At 37.7% G+C, this 19,580-nt stretch overlaps 2 protein-coding genes across 2 annotated transcripts; one reads left to right on the forward strand and one right to left on the reverse strand.

Annotated features, from left to right (window-relative positions):
- Window positions 1-381: 381 nt before the first annotated feature.
- LOC114535339 lies at window positions 382-9,119 on the reverse strand. The gene is made up of 15 exons (XM_028556701.1): window positions 8,997-9,119; window positions 4,310-4,366; window positions 4,150-4,209; window positions 3,865-3,924; window positions 3,453-3,506; window positions 3,218-3,289; window positions 3,085-3,127; window positions 2,712-2,941; window positions 2,509-2,548; window positions 2,310-2,395; window positions 1,668-1,707; window positions 1,469-1,554; window positions 1,248-1,287; window positions 1,078-1,134; window positions 382-767 (listed from the first exon to the last, which is right to left on the reverse strand). Exons 1-15 carry the CDS (start codon window positions 9,117-9,119, stop codon window positions 412-414), a joined length of 1,404 nt encoding a protein of 467 aa, XP_028412502.1. The 3' UTR covers window positions 382-411.
- Window positions 9,120-13,236: 4,117 nt separating this feature from the next.
- LOC114535340 lies at window positions 13,237-15,570 on the forward strand. The gene has a single exon (XM_028556702.1). The coding sequence runs from the start codon at window positions 13,237-13,239 to the stop codon at window positions 15,568-15,570; it is 2,334 nt and encodes a 777-aa protein (XP_028412503.1).
- The last annotated feature ends 4,010 nt before the right edge of the window (window positions 15,571-19,580 follow it).

Consider the following 19,580-nt stretch of genomic DNA (forward strand, 5'->3'; position numbering starts at 1 on the left):
TGTGGTTCCATCGTTCTCCTCGTACCCTCCAACTTTTCTGGCGCATTCCACCAGAGTGTCGAAATGCCGCGGCCTCAACAAATCTTCCAGGGAGGCCTCCGTGTTCCCCAACAACTTTCTCCCTTCGATCAGAGCCCTCCCAAGAAGTCTCATTTTCTGCGACACTTCACTTGCCTTTTCCGCTCCCCTCTTTTCAATCATGTTGCTTCCCAGTGTTAGGATGGTGGGATCACCTCGCACGGCAGTGCTTACGACGTCGTAAGACATGATCTTAAGAACCTTTTTCGAGAGCATTTTGCTGCACCCGCTTGGAAGCTTTCCTGCAGCCAGCAGGAAACGTCCTTCGTGTTTCATACATCTGGACGTTTCTTTTCTCTCGTCTTCTTTCCTAAACGGGCATTTTGGGGCGTGTCACCAAAGCTCATCCCCAAGAAAAAACCCATGGCAATATTTGCAAGGTAGATAATTTTCAGGGTTACCTGATCCCTCATCGTTGGCCGTTGGTCTTCTAACCACTTTTAACTCTCCTTTCTTCAACTCCAGCACCCGCATATTATGGTTAAAATTGCCCATTCTACAGAGTTTTTCAAACTGTTTTTTTCTCTTTTCATGGTTTGCGGGATGCTGAAGAGCGTCCTTCACTTCTTTCTCTTCCCCATGCACTTGTTGCAGATGCCGCGCAATCTTCGCGTATTCTTTTTCGCAGAAAAAGCAAGAGTGAGTTTTATCATAAACCCGGGCACCTTCAGGTGCTAAATTGATGTACACTACAGAAAAGAGAATTGTCATAATTCAGTACAGCGTATATCAATTACAGCTCTATTAAGACGTTCCAGTAGAGAAGTCCAGTGGTTAAATAAATACATATATTGATTATGAAGCATTAAAAACGTCTATTGAATAAGGTTAATCATGATGATATAAAGATTGAACACTATCTTAAATAATTTGAATTTCATCTCAAAGTGTCTCCAAATGAATTGAAAACGTGAAGATGTGCATGCAGATCAGGACTTGGTTGCTGATAATTTAATAATCTAGCTATTTTTGTATATTACAAGTTTTACGTAAACTTACCAGCTGAAGTAGAAGCAATTTGTTTTGCCAGTTGGAAAGATGCCTCAGATTCTCGACCTAAAAAATCAATTATATATTTAAATTCATAGACATCGGTAGATATGTAAATCTTATGACATATCTACCTCTCAAACTAATTTGAAAACTCTTTCCTGATTGAAATGTGTTACCTTTCACATCGTCGTTACCATCAGTGCCATGTAAGTTTTCCTAAGGAGTGATAACAGGTCATTAATACAGAAACAAAACTATATTTCATCACGGCCGGGGATATAGTTTCTCCAGACATTTTTCAGTTGCACATGACCTATTTTAGAATGCTAAACAAAATGGCTCGTTCGATCATATGAGTATCGAAATTGCAGTTTTCTTAATAATTATGATGCTTCACCTCATCATCGTTTTCATCCACAATTTGACCAGCTGGAGTAGAAACAATTGGTTTTGCAGGTTGGAAAGATGCCTCAGATTCTCGACCTAAAAAATCAATTATATATTTAAATTCATAGACATCGGTAGATATGTAAATCTTATGACAAATCTACCAGTCAAACTAATTTGAAATCTCTTTCCTGATTGAAATGTGTTACCTTTCACATCGTCGTTACCATCAATGCCATTTATGTTTTCCTAAGAAGTGATAACAGGTTATTAATACAGAAACAAAACTATATTTCATCACGGCCGGGGATATAGTTTCTCCAGACATTTTTACAGTTGCACATGACCTATTTTAGAATGCTAAACAAAATGGCTCGTTCGATCATATGAGTATCGAAATTGCAGTTTTCTTAATAATTATGATGCTTCACCTCATCATCGTTTTCATCCACAATTTGACCAGCTGGAGTAAAAAAATGGTTTTGCAGGTTGGAAAGATGCCTCAGATTCTCGACCTAAAAAATCAATTATATATTTAAATTCATAGACATCGGTAGATATGTAAATCTTATGACAAATCTACCAGTCAAACTAATTTGAAATCTCTTTCCTGATTGAAATGTGTTACCTTTCACATCGTCGTTGCCATCAATGCCATTTATGTTTTCCTAAGAAGTGATAACAGGTTATTAATACAGAAACAAAACTATAATTTCATCACGGCCGGGGATATAGTTTCTCCAGACATTTTTACAGTTGCACATGACCTATTTTAGAATGCTAAACAAAATGGCTCGTTCGATCATACGAGTATCGAAATTGCAGTTTTCTTAATAATTATGATGCTTCACCTCATCATCGTTTTCATCCACAATTTGACCAGCTGAAGTAGAAACAATTGGTTTTGCAGGTTGGAAAGATGCCTCAGATTCTCGACCTAAAAAATCAATTATATATTTAAATTCATAGACATCGGTAGATATGTAAATCTTATGACAAATCTACCAGTCAAACTAATTTGAAAACTCTTTCCTGATTGAAATGTGTTACCTTTCACATCGTCGTTACCATCAATGCCATTTATGTTTTCCTAAGAAGTGATAACAGGTTATTAATACAGAAACAAAACTATATTTTATCACCGCCGGGGATATAGTTTCTCCAGACATTTTTACAGTTGCAAATGACCTATTTTAGATTGCGATCATACGAGTTTCGAAATTGCAAATTTCTTAATAATTATGATGCTTTACCTCATCATCGTTTTCATCCACAATTTGATCTACGGGCCATGCGCTGAAGCTATTCACCTCAATTTTGCCCGAATGAGTTGGATACTCTGCCCAGCACCGCACGTCATCTCGGCATAGTGAGATAATTGACACGGCTACCCAGCCATTCGTTAACGTATAGTTGTGGACCATCTTGAAATTTTTCATGACTTTGCCCGCTCCAACCTTCTTGTTATCCCTTCTTAAACTCACTTGAAGTAAAAGTATTCAATGTTATAATTCTCAGCCTAAAATTAATTTTATCATTCTTGTGAAAATAAATACAATTTCTCCCTATCTGTGCATTAGAGAGATGTGTATAGGCGAAATTTCAAACATCACTTTTTAAACTCACCTATCCCATCTGTGGTTTTTTCGCTATTTTTCAAAAGAGTACCCTAGAAAGATAATGTATTAACTTGGGTCAAGGACTGATTTTCTCGTTAGGTTAAATGTTACTTGCGTTTAAGGATTTTTTTTCAACCTACCTCACTACTAGTACTGCATTCGTTTTCCTTTTCGTCTTTTTGTTCATTGTGGAATATGTTCTCAAAACGAACCTAAAGTGATTGAAATTAGTTTCAAATTAAAAGTGAATAAAATTCGGCGATTCATTTTCATAACATCCGATTTACGTCGGCACGGAAATCTCGTCCATGGTCTCGATTGATTAATTTTCTAAATTGGTTATTAGACCATGCACACAATGCTAATTTTACTCACGGCTTTCTTTGTCTTGCTGGACTTTATTTTAGCATCGCTCGCATTTTCAGAACTCTATGAAATACAACGTAAATTTCGATCACTTGCCTGTATTGTTAGGGTGTGAATACAAGGCGCAATTCGGCTGGTTAGCGGGGCTAATATTTAATGAAACAAAGCAGGCATTATATATGAAATAATTTCAGCGTATAAACGGAAATTTCAGCTCAGTTTGAGTTATTTAATATTAAGTGTAATCGCTTCAGCCTGGTCAGAACTACGTAAAGTACGTCAATGTAATCTGCGATTTTTTCCTGCCAGTTTATCCCCGGGCTGTAATGAATTGCCTTATGGCTATGTATCAACCATTTGTCATGCTTCAACATTTGTTGCCTAGATTGCTAGATATAGGTATTTTCTTATTTCAACCTACCTGGATATCGCTTTGTTTGTTTTTTTCGTCAGCTGACGTTACCCTTGCTCTTTTCCTGCACTGAAAAAACATAAGGAAAACGACATTTGTTACAAACATAAGATACTAGGTTGTTGCTGCCCCCGTCCCGAAAATCCTGGCTACATCTCTGCTAACCAGCTTTCGTACAACCTGCATGCCCTAGGTGTTGATCCTGTATATGAATCAATCCTGTATACTGTTAAATCCTTCAAAATTTGTTGCCTATATCGCGCTAGATATAGGTATTTTCTCATATAAACTTACCTGGATATCGCTTTGTTTCTCCTTTTTGTCAGCCGATGCAAGCCTTCCTCTTTTCCTGCACTAAAATAATCAGAAAGAAATAGACATTTCTCATAAAAATAGGACACTAGGTTTATGCTGTACCACCCCTAGTCAATTTTTACAATGTTACTTTACATACGTGTTTTTCCTTTTTCCTTCTCTCGATAGCGTCGCTAGCCTCTTTACTTTTAGAACTCTGAATGACATAGAAAGTAAATATCCATGAGTTCGCTGTGCTACATAATATAGTGTTATACATTGTTAAATTGAAACCATTATAACTGCATGAATATGCAGCCAGGATCGCTAGAATGATGTTGAATGGTGACAACATCATTCTTGTATTCATTTCGAAGCAATCATAAAATTATTATTAAAATTAATATTTTTCTGTGATGTGGAACGTAATGAAGAATTTATATATTTTATCGTGAAACTATATCTTTAACATTTAACATTGTATATATGTATTATATATATACCTTATTTTCTTGTTCCATCAGCCATGGGTAATCTTTTTCCCATAATCGTAGAGAACTTCCTCACCTGTGTGTATCTCTTTGACTGAGAATAAGCAAAGTGTAGGAATATTCTCTACGGATACCACTTTCATCTTGGCGTTTAATATGTCGTCTTTACCGGCATGATTTACTAGACGTCCTAAAGTGGGACCGCTTATTGGCTCATCCGTCGCATCGTAGCTATATAAATTTATAAGGTGTTTAAAAGTTAAGTAGTTGCTAGGAAATGGATAATAAAATAAATCATCAAGCAGCAAATAGACTGGACAAGATTGCTCAAGGTTGTCGCCATTGCAACAGTAGCGTTAATTGTTATGATTATTTTTCTCAACGCGAAGGAAAGCGCGTTTAAGAACAATAGAAAATCAAACAATTTATGATGCAGGAGGTATCTATAAATTTATTACTTAGCCCCCCACTTTCTAACATGCTTCTCGGGCCTAGTGTTCAGTGCAGGATGTACAAAGGCTGCATGGATAGCGCCATGCACCGAATAGAGTTTTTTCAATCGTTTTGAAATTGCCCATAACTTTGATTAAAACTTCGTTTTCTTAAATTGGGAATCCTCTTTAATAATTGTTAGCTCCAAAGCGGTAATTTTATTGCTTTTCAGCATTTTTAGAACGGTAAATAATCACAGGATAGCGCTATCCAGCCTTTGTACAACCGGCCCCAGGACATTATTTATGTTGTTTTCAACAATATAGAATCAATTTGAGCGTTTCACGCGTGTAGAAAGCCATCGAGGTACGGATAAAAGATTAAAAGTTAATCAATTCGTAAAATATTAAGGGTATAGTACAATAGTATAGTATTTGTATATATTATATGCAGGTGTATTTTTATTTTCCAAAAAAATTTTCATTTCACTTCATCTAAGGCCGCATTGGCGTTTAAGGCATCCTATCGTACTTTTGTAATATTGCCTCTGACTGATGCTAAGCTCGGTATTCTATGTAATACATATGTGAAAATCTTACCAAAGCTGTTTGCCAGTGTATTTAAAGTAATATCGAAATATTCCTCTTTTTGTGCCTTCAACTGCGTCTCTTTGTTCCCCTTCCTTTGCTGTGATTAGTTCGCCAGGATATTGAAAGAGAAATTGACCCTTCTCAAAAAATCTTTTTGCAAAGACAGCTCTCCCTGAAATCAAAAAGTAAAACTGATGGTAGATGGATAAAAATAGTAACTACTAGTAACTAACAATTTGCAGTCCAATATTGCAATAAGAAAACAAGCGCCCACATCTTTTTCTTTGAACGTAGGGCACCTAGCCCCTCGTGAATTAACTGAAGAGGCTCCTTTTCAATTAAAAAAGCATTTTGGCATTACTAGTAATACTTACGGTATTTGCATGGTAATAGAACTAGAGTTGTAAACTTATATTTTTAATTCAGCGTAAGTGTCAAGAAAAGTTTAATTTGTTTGTGTCTCGGCAATAGACTGTTGCGATTTTTCATATTATTCAGTATATTTTATTTATACTATACCAAATTAGTAAAGTTATCAAGTTTGATTAGTTATGAAAAGTTGCCATTTTTCGTTTTAGCGGAAGTCAGATTAGTTGTGCTGACTTTCTGGTCATATTTTGTATCTTAAAAAGACGTACCAATGTGAATGTTTGGCTGGATATAAAGGAAATCGATGCCAGATTAAACGTAAGTAAATACAATAGTTCTTTATGGTAAGAGCATCATCCACTTTTTGAAAAGGACAAAACTAGCGAAGAAAAAGCCTCAACTATATAGTTTTTGAGAGTACAGTACGTTATTGGTTACCGTGTGTGTTGATCTGATTTATATACTGTCTGTCTTTTGGCTTTACATGACACAACACACCGCTACTTCAACCTTTAAAATCTAGTGAAGGTTTCTCAAGTGTTCAACCATACTTCTTTTGGGATGAAAAAGACCGCAACACGCCTATTTTCCGGTTGAAGAAAACAGGACTGAACAATGTTTTGCTGCACCCCATGAACATGGTTGCTACCAAGTCGCAGCAACTTGATAAAGTGACTTGAACTTGAACAAGTTGCTTGAACTTGATAACAACCATGTTTGTAGGTTGCAGCACGACATGTCATTCACCAATCTTAATTTCATGCGATGCATGCGCCACCAGTTTTTGCTGTGATGACAGTCATGACACCTCGCTGCTGTTCCATACTTCATGTTATATGACTTATGATTATATAAGTTTTTGTACTGTCATGGCGAAGATGGCTGGCATGTAATGCAGAGCTCATTAGTCCTTATAAAGCAGAATTGGTATGTAATTCCAATCTCAAGATTTGTTATACCAACAGGATTGGTACGTGATTCTAATCTCAGTAGTTGTTATAATAGCAGGATTCGCATGCAAATCTAATCTCAGTAGTTCTTATAATAGCAGGATTGGCATGTAATTCCAATCTCAAGATTTGTTATACCAACAGGATTGGTACGTGATTCTAATCTCTGTAGTTCTTATAATAGCAGGATTGGCATGTAGTTCCAATCTCAAGATTTGTTATACCAACAGGATTGGTACATGATTCTAATCTCAGTAGTTGTTATAACATCGGGATTGGCATGTAATTGCAATCTGAAGATTTGTTTTACCAACAGGATTTGTATGTGATTCTAATCTCAGTAGTTGTTATAACATCGGGATTGGCATGTAATTGCAATCTGAAGATTTGTTATACCAGCAGGATTGGTACGTGATTCTAATCTCAGTAGTTCTTATAAGAGCAGGATTGGCATGTAATTCCAATCTCAAGATTTATTATACCAACAGGATTGGTACGTGATTCTAATCTCAATAGTTCTTATGATAGCAGAATTGGCATGTAATTCCAATCTCAAGATTTGTTATACCAACAGGATTGGTACGTGATTCTAATCTCTGTAGTTCTTATAATAGCAGGATTGGGATGTAATTCCAATCTCAAGATTTGTTATACCAACAGGATTGGTACGTGATTCTAATCTCTGTAGTCCTTATAATAGCTGAATTGGCATGTAATTCCAATCTCAAGATTTGTTATACCAACAGGATTGGTACGTGACTCTAATCTCATTAGTACTTATAAAAGCGGGATTGGCATGTAATTCCAATCTTAAGATTGATTATACCTACAGGATTGGTACGTGATTCTAATCTCATTAGTTCTTATAATAGCAGGATTGGCATGCAAATCTAATCTCAATAGTTTTTATAATAGCAAGATTGGCATGTAATTCTAATCTCAGGATTTGTGATACCAACAGGATTGGTACGTGATTCTAATCTCAGTAGTTGTTCTAACATGTAATTCCAATCTCAACATTTATTATACCAACTGGATTGGTACGTGATTCTGATCTCAGTAGTTGTTATAATATCGGGATTGGCATGTAATTCCAACTTCATGAATTGTTATAATAACAAATTAGCACTGATTCTAATATCTGTAGCTGTTATACCAACAGGATTATACCGATGTGGTCTCTTGACTCCAGTATTTTCTTCAATCGACCAACGCCATAGCCGCTTGGTTTTCGGAATGGAATCTCCGAAGGCAAACCATCAACTTCGAATTCATGCTTTCTTTTGTATGGGAAAGGTGTGTCTTCCCTGTAGCTTTACCTGTATGAATAAATAGTGCATATAAGATTTCAGTGACCTTGGAAGATCGTTAAGTGGGGGGCGGTTGATCAGTGACTTACTATATTTTGTGTTGAAAAGATTTTGTACATCCTTTCTCAGCTGATTATCTTGAGCAAACTTCCTAGTATTTTCTTCGAACCTAACAAAAAAGATTAATTAGCAAGGTCATTGAGAACCAAGACGCACACATTCTTTCCTTAATTAGGCATAACACATATACCATACAGTCATTACCATTGTTATTGAATAAAGAAGAGGCAAGTTGTTGTATCGTTCTATCACTGAATTTATTGGTGATGGAATCAGATTCAGCAATATAATATTTATCCTTTCTGAAACCAATAACTAATGTGTGACATCCATAATCTTCCAGTATCTTGCACCAAAATAAAATTTATTTATAAATTGAATGTGAAACCTGCAATTAATAGGTGTAGAATATTATACCATTCAGTATCATTGTACAATTATTATTGATTCAATGATATAAAGAGATGGATATAGAGCAGTTATGCATGGCATAAAGAGATGCATATAGAGCAGTTATGCATGGCATAAAGAGATGCATATAGAGCAGTTACGCAAGATATTATATATAGATAATTAAATCATGCATTATAGTGTATAAAAAATACTAATGAATTATTGTGAACTTTTAAATAATCTTGCATTTACCGTATTATTGCGTAGTTTTGTAAAAATATTGCTTATTTTATTAGTTTTCTGCAGCTCTGTAAGATTTGTACTTTCTTCTTCTGCTGCCAACTGATTATATCTGGCTTTTTCTTCTGCAGGCATTTCCCTAAATTTAGCTGCTGCTTTCTTGTTGAAATTAGGTAATTCACATTCTTTTAAGGTATTTTTACCCTCTAAAAGTTGTATTCCCAAAACAACATTAATTTATTAGATCAATAATCTTTTATGATACATATATACTCTTTCTGAAATATGTTCCATCCACATTTTGTGCGATCTTTTCGGGGAACATTAGAATGTGCATATTTTATTGCCTCAGAAGATTTGACCCTTTGAACTTTAACTGCCTTTCCTTTTCTTCTTTGAGCCTGCTTGGCAATCCAGCTCTGTAAATTAATTAAATTCACACAAAAAAAATTAATTGATTACTGAGTGAGTAATGACAATACATTATTTTTTATACTGACAGTGCATTCATTAGCAAGTTATGACATATATAATGCTTTAGTGCTTTATTTCATGTCTATAAACTGCATATAGTATGAATATGTATAAAATAGTCATACCTTATTTGTATGAATATATGCATATCATAACATGCATTAATTTATATGTTTGGCAGTAACATGAATATTTATGACCTGAATTGGCTTACACAAACCTTCACTTGCTTTTCAGTTAAACTAGTTTCTGCCGACGCAGCAGCAATCTGGCTTTCAAACTTCTTCCCAACAAACCCATACCGTTATCAAAATAAGTTAAAAGAGTTGCTTTTTGATTTTCGCTAAACGACATTGTTGATTTAAAATGTGCGCTAAAATCAGTCGAATAATTTCAAAGTAAAGACCGGTGTTTATAAGAACAACTTGTAACTTCAGCAGACGACGATGTAAGGAGAATTGTAACTTAAGGGTACTTGGTAAATACTGTATTGTTTATTGAAACAACTAATTTCCGTGTCTATTTCATAAAAAATAAGTGTATTTCATAATAAATATGCGCACGAGAAGCACGTGGAGTACATAGCGTGTTTACATTGTACGTATTTCCGGTACTGTTGGAATGCAAGCGACGAGATTGGCCGGGATTAGTCACCTGCCTACTATAACAACTGCCGCCTGAAACTAATCTCATAGTTATTATAATAGATAGATTCTGGCGAATCGCCTGCACAGACAGACTTGTAAAATCAGCAAAACAAATAATATATAAGACATGCATATAAGAAACCCACATATAAGAATCGCGGCAAGGAAAAGGTACAGATCTCCAACCAGTCGTGCCCCTGCATTGACCGGCCGAGTATCTGCAACCGGAGTCGCCAATATGAAAATAGTGACATGAAGTAGAGGAGCGCTAGCTTTACCCCTGTATCAACATTGCGCCCGATTACCAATGAGTCTCATCCTAGTTATCGTAGTTGCAACTAATGTGGGATATAACGAAATAAGTACGAACTAAGAAGTGTGCAGCCAAGGTCAACCCCCGCCAGGCACGGCAATAATGACTCATGTCGACATATGATGCGACATAGGTCGCGAAGATAAGTTCGGACTACGAGTGTACTTGCGGAATAGGTCGGATTTCCACCTACCCATTACGATTTGGGCGTCAGAAAAACCGCATTCCGCAGCGAAAGTAGCTGCACCAATTCGAAAACTGTGCCCCTTATACTTAGTAGGGTCAAGACCACATGCACGAAAAATCAAAGCCAAATGCTCAGTAAATAGTCTGCGTGTTACTGCGCGCCCATCGAGAGTGCAAAAAAAGAGGGCCATCGGATAAACCGCGACGCGCAAAATAGTCTAGTAATGTCTGCACAGGGCAAATATTGGAACGGCGATGAAGTGCAAGAGAAGCACGAGGTTGATTGTAGGAATGTTTAAAGTTCGCAAAATTGATTTTCAAACCGGAAATATTACCCAAATTATCAACAAGCTGAACCACTTGAGATAATTGAAGCACGCCTGGAGACCGTGGGCAACTCGTTATTCCACAGATATTATTTCAGACAAAATTTGTTCAAAAACCAACAAGTTTAACCACGGCCAGGTTACTAAGCTAAAAAACAAAATCCGAGATGGCGGATAATTCAAATGAAAACAATGATGAACCGTTCCAAAAATATGTAGTTAAATACGTTGGAGGACCCAAATATGATTTTTCTAATTTGCCAAATGCAAAAACTAAAAGTGGTAGACGCAGACACTCATTTTGTAGACGCAAAGTACCCCAGCATTTAGAAGGTGCGTACCAACTATATACATGTACACTGTAATATGTAAAAACTTTAAATTAAAATTTCAAAACTCATTAATATTTCATGAAGAAAAGCCGTGTCAGTGGTTTAATATGTGATAAAAGATCATGCTATCTAAATTGCATGCATAGCTAAATTTTAGCTTTGATTTTCTCGACTTTGACAAATGACACGGTTTATGTTTAAAATTTTTTCGCCAGTTAATAAGTAAATGGATTCGTTTTTAAATCATTTAAAACATTCGTAGGTCGTGTTTTATCACGTATAAAACACTCTGCTTCGCGTCATGTTTTGTATGCGATGAAACACTCCTTACTCATGTCTTAAATAGTATATTCTGTAATATAGTAGCATGTATACCTTTATTGTTATTTACAGTAAATCTATGTAAAGATCAGTTAAGAGATTAAATTGGATTTAATAGAATCCGACTGTCCATTTAAACAAGGCTTTAGCGCATGGACAGATTTTGGATGACTTGCTTTGGAGGTTCCCGGTTCTTCAAAAATGCAGAAATAAGTTTGACTGTCTGGTTTTCGAAATGCTTTTCATTAAAGAACTAAAGCCTCGCTTAAATGGACAGTCGGATTCTATTAAATCTAAAATATTTTAATTAGTCCTATGTTGTACATTATTACACCATAGCTTTTATCCTTTATTTATAATGTTTTTTCAGTTTCATGCTAACAGTAAACTTTCTGGTCTTGCTTGTCAAGAAAGTACAGTTTATATTGTACTATTCTATCACAGTCAATTAAGTTTATTGATTTGCAATGTATTAACTTTGTTATATTCTTACCAGATTCAGGAGCAAGTAGTTTTTGTGAAGATGAAAGTCAACTAGATATGGTAAAATATGTGCAGAGTATATAGATTAACCCATTAAGTTCCAGAGCTCCCCACTAACAAGTAAAATACTGGTGTTTGTCAAAAAATATATGTAGGGCAGGCTGTGTCAGTAGGTAATTACTACAGTTGGTACTGTGGCTTGCAGTGGTAGTATAGTGGCTGCTGCATGCCCAGCCTGGAACTGAGCTTATTTTTATGCTGTTCAAATTACCATCTTACAATTAATTACAGCAGTGGGTTCAGAAATTCAATCTTAATTCTAAGCTTGGAATATTTTCTTTTGCCTCCTATCAATTGAGACTCTGGTACTGTCTAGTCACATAACAATAGTTATGTTTTTGCAGATTTTCTAGGGAAAGGGCATGTTCATTTATGTAGGTGCATAATTATGCTGGTCAATGTGGAAGTTGTTACTTACTGCAAAATAGTATGTCTACTTAATTTTACTAATCCCTAGAAACAAATTAATAAATGGCTATTATGACAGGTACTGTAATGTGGCTTAAACTGAGATCTTAATTGAAGCAAACCTTCTAGTGATATGTTAAAAATATTTTAAAAAATTAAAAAATATTATTGTTTTAATGCAAATAATAGCTGTACATTTGACTCTTTTTTAAAGACTGAAGAAGAGTCATCGACATTCAGAAATCAATATGTTGGTGCAATTTCCAGTAATGATTCTTACTTTTCTGAAGTATGCAGAGCAAATGCAGCAATTCCTGTTGGCTTGACTTTTATGGCTTTTGTCGTAAGTTCCCAGCGCAGAACACCAGTCCACGGAGCGCGAGTTAATATGTAGTAAAACTTTATGTAAAATATCTGATTTGGGTAATGTGATCTAACTAGTAATTGTAATATGATATAGGGATATACCAAATAATGACCCATTGTATATAGCAAAATGAAATGTAATCTATCGATAATAAATCAGAATATACAGTCCCTTCGAGTGTGAACGTTTGATGAACCAGAAAGGCAGAATAAACGAAAGATTCTGCAACACAGTGGTCCTTCGAGCCGGATTGTATGCTGGATAGTTAAAGCGGATTGTGGAAACGTTAGTTAGACTCGCATGGCAGTCGCCGCACAACGACCTAGATCGAACACATGGATGACCTAGCTAAGAAAAGACGCGTACGAGGTGGGCAAAGGTCGTCTACGAAGAAGCTTGTGGCAAAGATAGTCGAAGCGATCGCTAAGTTAAGCGATGAGAGTCCAGAGAAAGACGTCGTGTGGCTGAAACAGAGTCAAAGCTCCTTGAAGGAAAAGCTCAAAGTCTTAAGAGAACTTGACACGAAAATCATCGATGCCCTGAGCGAGTCGAAAGAAGAAGCGGCGGATGAATTGATGGCAAAGGAGATAGAAGAAGCAGACGAAGTAATCGCAGAACTTGAACGCCTTTTACTTGAAATGGACAACGCGTTCGGTAAATTAGAATTGACAACGACAAAACCCGTGGCGATCAATGACAATGAGATGCTGAACGAAAGCCAAACATCGGTTGAAAGCACGGGCAAAATCATAAGAGCAAAGTTACCAAAGTTACGGTTGAAAAACTTTGGGGGGAAAATTTGCGAATGGCCAGAGTTCTGGGACAGTTTTTCGAGTTCGATCGATAACAATGATCAATTGTCGGACGTAGACAAATTTGCATATCTACGCGGATACCTTGAAGGGCCGGCAAAATCGACCATCGCTGGTCTGTCATTAACAGCAAGGAATTATCAGTGCGCGGTGGATCTGCTTAAGAAACGATTCGAGAAAAGAAGTGCAATTCAACGCACACATATGAATGACCTCATTCAACTGCCTGCGGTTTTTAGAGAAAGGGACACTCAAAGGCTGCGGAAGTTATATGACAGCTGCGAAGCGCACAACCGCGCGTTGAAATCCTTAGGCGTGGGAGAAGAATCGTATTCCACTATTGTTGTACCGGCCATATTGGAGAAGATGCCTGAACAATTTCGGCTTATGATCACCCGAGGAACTGATTTCATTGAGTGGACGATGCAAGAAATGTTGGATGCGTTTGAGAAGGAGTTAGAACTGCGAGAGGCGCACGAAGCGGTGGCGACTAAAACGGAACGGGAGTATGAAAGAAATCAAAGCAGGAAACCAACTGGGGGTCTAGATAACGCGACAGAGGCGGCGTTGCTGGCTGGTCAAGAGAAAAAGAGTTGTGCATTCTGTTTAAAGAACCACGCGCACGAAGAATGTGATGGAGTCAAGGATCCAAAAACACGTAAGACCCTAGCTTTAAAGTATGGTAGATGTTTTCAATGTTTAATTAAGGGCCATAGAGCCAGTAATTGTAGTTCTAAAATTAAGTGTCGAAAATGCGACCGAATGCATCATGTCGCCCTATGTGATGCGTCTCTGAAAGACGAAGAGACCTGTAAGAATGAAGAAATCCCATCAACTAAGGTTAACAATAATGTAGCTAGCCCATGTAATAACTTGCTTGCCGGGACAGGTGGTCTGGTTGCCTTGCAAACTGCGCGCGGGGTATTAACGGGTGAGAGGGTGGCTAAGGTCCGGGTACTCTTTGATGGGGGAAGTCATCGCTCTTTCGTTACATCGCATGCAGCGAGTCTTGTTAATCCACGGGGTTTAAGAAGGGAATTTCTAGGCATTAATACGTTCGGTCAAAAGTGCACGAAGGCTGAACAAAGGGAAGTGGTCGAGCTTAAACTTCAGCCTGTTAATGGGGATAAGATTATCTCAATAGAAGCATATGTGGTACCAGAAATTTGCACTGTGCAGAATAGTCACGTAGAATTAGCTAGAAAGAATTATTCGCATCTAGAGGGGGTATGGTTCTCAGATGTGGTGAATTTTCAGGAAGAATTAGAGGTAGACGTTTTGATAGGGGCAGACTATCTTTGGAATTTCCAAACAGGTGAGACAAAGAAAGGTAAGACAGGGGAGCCCGTAGCTATACAAACTGAGTTGGGATGGGTGTTGTCAGGACCTCTTAAGGGAAGAGAGATAGAAGGTGCTGGAGTGACTCAGGTGAACTTTGTGGGGCAGACAACGAAATGGGATAGAGATAGCTTAGAAAGTAATGTGGAAAAACTTTGGAGTTTTGAAGGATTGGGTATAATTGAAGAGGACACAGTTCATGAAACATTTCTTGATGGAATATCATTCACAGGTAATCGATACTCAGTAAAACTGCCCTGGAAGGAGGATCATGACAATCTTCCAGACAATTACATGAATAGTCTTGCTAGAATGAAAAGCCAGTTGAAACGACTGGAAAAGGAGCCAGAATTGTTGAAAGAGTACGATAGGATAATAAGAGATCAGGCAGAGCAGGGAATCATAGAGCAGGTACCAAGTCTTGAGAAAGCAGGCAAAGTTCATTATCTACCTCACCAAGCAGTAATTCGTAAAGATGCAGTGACAACTAAGGTACGCATAGTGTATGACGCGTCCTGAAAGGAATAAAATCTAAAACATCGCTTAACGACTGTTTGCATGTTGGACCATCGCTCAATCCATTGCTTTACAGTATATTGTTACGTTTCAGAGAAAATAGAGTAGCATTAGTAGCAGACATCGAAAAGGCATTTTTAAATGTAGAGGTAGACAAGGAAGACCGAGACTCTCTGAGGTTTTTATGGGTGAATGAGATTGCAAGCAGCGATAGGGAGGTAATGGTTTACAGATTTTGCCGTGTAGTATTCGGATTAAACTCATCGCCATTTTTACTCAATGCCACCTTGAGGCATCATGTCTCAAAGTACAAAGAAATAGACCCAGAGTTTGTACGTAAGGTTCTTGAAAGCTTTTATGTGGATGACCTGGTCAGTGGAGAGAGAAGTGAAGGAAAAGCATTTAAGTTGTATGAGAATACAAAGACTAGGATGGCAGAAGGAGGGTTTAATCTAAGGAAATGGCTAACAAATAGCAAAGCATTGAGTGACCAGATTGATCGGAAAGAGAGAGGGATAGATAAGACAAACCCAGATGGCGGGGGAGAGAGTGAGACTTATGCAAAGTTTTCATTAGGAACAAAGGGGGCCGACTCTAAATGCCATAAGGTTTTGGGGCAGTATGGGATAATTACGAGGATGAATTTAAATTTGAAGTATTTAGGTCAGGTGAAAAGGCAAAGGCATTGCCACCAACAAAGCGAAGTTTGTTAAGTGTACTAGCTAGTCTGTTTGATCCGCTTGGAATAATTAGTCCAATAATTGTGTATGCAAAGATTTTGTTTCAAGAAGTCTGTAAGGAAAAAATTGATTGGGATGAGGAATTTGCCGGGGAAACGCGTAGGAAATGGGAAGCCTGGGTTAAAGACCTTCTAGAAGTTAAGGAGATAGTACACCCCGTTGTATGTATGCCAGTCCAGTAGAGGAGGTTTTAGAGTGTAGTTTACATGGGTTTGGGGATGCAAGTAAAAAATCATATTGCGCTGTTGTTTATTTTGTGTGTCAAACGAGGTTTGGGGTATATGTTCGGTTATTGACCTCCAAGGCTAGAGTAGCACCCTTGAAACAAACAAGCATACCCAGACTAGAGTTGATGTCAGCACGACTCCTTGCACAAGTAGTGAAATCAGTTAAGGAAGCATTTGAAAACCAGATTAGGATAGATTCTACTTATTACTGGCTTGATAGCATGACAGCCCTGTACTGGATAAAGAATAGAGGTGAATGGAAGCAATTCGTAGCTCATCGTGTGAATGAGATTTTAAAACTGACAATGAAAGGAGACTGGGGACATTGTCCGAGTAAAGAGAATCCAGCCGATGTAGGTTCAAGGGGTGAATTAGGTACACAACTGGAGGTAACCAGTTGTGGTGGTCTGGACCAAAATGGCTTACAAAACCCAAAGAAGAATGGCCTAAGTTTGAGAGTGCGGGGAAGAGTCAGACGGTGGTAGAGGAAGAACGCCAGGTAGCAACGATGATTGTACAGGCAGACAGACAATGTAGTGTGAAAGATGTGATTGATATTAACAAATTTAGTAGTTCAGAGAAGCTTTTTGGAGTGACAGCATGCGTGATGAGATTCTCTACGTAATGCTAGCGCAGGAGTAAGAGAGTCGATAGGCGTCTGGGGCTCTTTCAGTTGCCGAAATAATTGAAGCCGAAAAAATTTGGATTAAAGAAGCACAGGCAGAACTAAAAACTGAAAAGAAGTTCACCCAACTCAGTGTGAGTTTAAGGTTGAAGGAAGAGGAGGGTCCTTAGGAGCCAAGGTAGATTAAAAAATTCAGATTTAGAAATTGACAACTGTTTTCCAATTATCCTGCCAAAAGAACATAGACTGACAGAGTTGATTGTCCGAAAATGCCATCAGAAAGTGCACCATTCGGGTGTACGTGCTACGCTGTGCAGGCTACGAACTAAATACTGGGTAGTTAAGGGAAGGCAGCTGGTAAACGAATTGTGAGCCAGTGTGTAACTTGCAAAAGATTGGAAGGAAAAGCGTATAGCAGAGCACCACAGGCAGACTTGCCAGAATTTAGAGTCAGACAGGCCGCGCCGTTTTCGCAAGTCGGAGTCGACTTTGCAGGTCCGCTTTTTGTCAAACAGTCCGGTAATTGTTCTAACAAAGTGTATATTGCCTTGTTTTCATGCGCGTGACCCGTGCAATACACTTAGAATTAGTGTGCAACTTATCAGCGGATACGTTTTTATGCTGTTTGAGAAGATTTGCAGCTAGGAGAGGGGCACCCAGTCTTATAGTTTCCGATAACACTAAAACGTTCAAGGCAGCGGAGAAAGCATTGAGGAAGATTTGTAATGAGCCGAAAGTCAGATCGGAATTAGGAGCCAAACGAATAACATGGAGATTCAACTTAGAGAGAGCACCTTGGTGGGGAGGCTTCTTTGAACGGATGGTGCGCAGTGTGAAAAGGTGTCTTAGAAAGGTGTTAGGGAATGCAAAGTTAAACCTTGATGAGCTGAGCACAGTGTTAGTTGAAGTTGAAGGCACATTGAATGCGAGACCACTAACAGAAGTATTTGAAGAGCTGGAAGGAGAAGTGTTAACTCCTTCACACTTGATATATGGTAGAGCAATACATTTAATTTCACAGAATGAGGTAGTCATAGGAGCGAGTAGCTGTGGGGAGAGATTTAAATATGTAACGTTAAAGTTGCAGCACTTTTGGAAAAGATGGAAGGGCGAATATTTAACGGGACTTAGAGAGTTTCACAAGTGCACAAACGGAGGAAAGTTAAGGAAGGTCCAGAAAGGAGATGTAGTGACGGTGTTCGGAGAAGGCGAGAAAAGATGTACCTGGAAGTTAGCAGTAGTAGAAGAGTTAATTGTAGGGAAGGATAAGGAAGTTAGAGGAGCAAAGGTTAGGCTTGCAGGTAAAGGAAAACCACGCTTCTTAAACAGACCAATTAAGAAGCTTTTCCCATTGGAAGTTCAATCTCGACCGGGTGGGGAAAGGGAGGAAAGGGACATCCCTACAGCTAAGCCGGAGGGAGACCAGCATGAACGAACAAGACGAGCGGCAGCCATAATTTCAAAAGCGAAAACAAAGGCGATGCTTGATTCATAGACGTGTATGAATCAAGGTGGGTGGGGTGTCGTAAGTTCCCAGCGCAGAACACCAGTCCACGGAGCGCGAGTTAATATGTAGTAAAACTTTATGTAAAATATCTGATTTGGGTAATGTGATCTAACTAGTAATTGTAATATGATATAGGGATATACCAAATAATGACCCATTGTATATAGCAAAATGAAATGTAATCTATCGATAATAAATCAGAATATACAGTCCCTTCGAGTGTGAACGTTTGATGAACCAGAAAGGCAGAATAAACGAAAGATTCTGCAACAGCTTTTGCTGTACTGGATTTTGATGTTTCTAAAGGGCTATTAAAGGTTACTTTTATTTCACATCATCACTGAAGTTTCACGCTCCTTTCTTATAACTGTTAACAGCATAATCACCTGCACATGAAAATTACATTTTCCATCATAGATTTTATGCATGTATAAAACAATAAACATTACAAATATGCTATAGTATGCAATTAGCCTTTCCTCACGATGATGTTTTGGGGTACTTTCAATTTTTTCAAACGGGTTTTAAAAGTTATAACAAGATAAAAAGCAATTTTTTTAGAATCAACAGACCATTGGAAGAATAACTCCAGCCTAAAAATTAAAGACTGAGGCCGTTATGAGGTCTCATGTTTTGAGGAAAAGTACCCCAAAAATGGCGGCATATTCGTCATCGTGAGACTTTATATAATAGTCTAAGTCTTTAATTGTCTGGTATTAACTATATGCTCAAAGTTTCATGTTTATAGTTTGCAGAGAACAATCTCATTAGGAAATTATAGCTGTATACATCTCATTCAAAAGTTTTATTTCATATAATCTTGGAAGACAGATTTGTCTTAGTAGAACGTTCTCTGCACAACTTCGGCGATACTCTCTGCTGGGTGTACAGATGTTCCTGTGACATAAATCGTT

This window comes from Dendronephthya gigantea, unplaced genomic scaffold (genome assembly GCF_004324835.1).
Source record: "Dendronephthya gigantea isolate DGI-Jeju-01 unplaced genomic scaffold, DenGig_1.0 000116F, whole genome shotgun sequence".
NCBI classification, from domain to species: Eukaryota; Metazoa; Cnidaria; class Anthozoa; order Malacalcyonacea; family Nephtheidae; genus Dendronephthya; species Dendronephthya gigantea.

What these genes read in the sequence shown, in the direction of transcription:
- LOC114535339 (XM_028556701.1), bottom strand. Translation starts at nt 9,119, where the DNA reads ATGCCTGCAGAAGAAAAAGCCAGATATAATCAGTTGGCAGCAGAAGAA. An exon ending in CAAAACTACGCAATAATACG is followed by an intron (nt 4,367 to 8,996) that starts GTAAATGCAAGA and finishes TATGTCATTCAG; the next exon opens with AGTTCTAAAAGTAAAGAGGC. An exon ending in AGAAACAAAGCGATATCCAG is followed by an intron (nt 3,925 to 4,149) that starts GTAAGTTTATAT and finishes ATGTTTTTTCAG; the next exon opens with TGCAGGAAAAGAGCAAGGGT.
- LOC114535340 (XM_028556702.1), top strand. Translation starts at nt 13,237, where the DNA reads ATGGATGACCTAGCTAAGAAAAGACGCGTACGAGGTGGGCAAAGGTCG.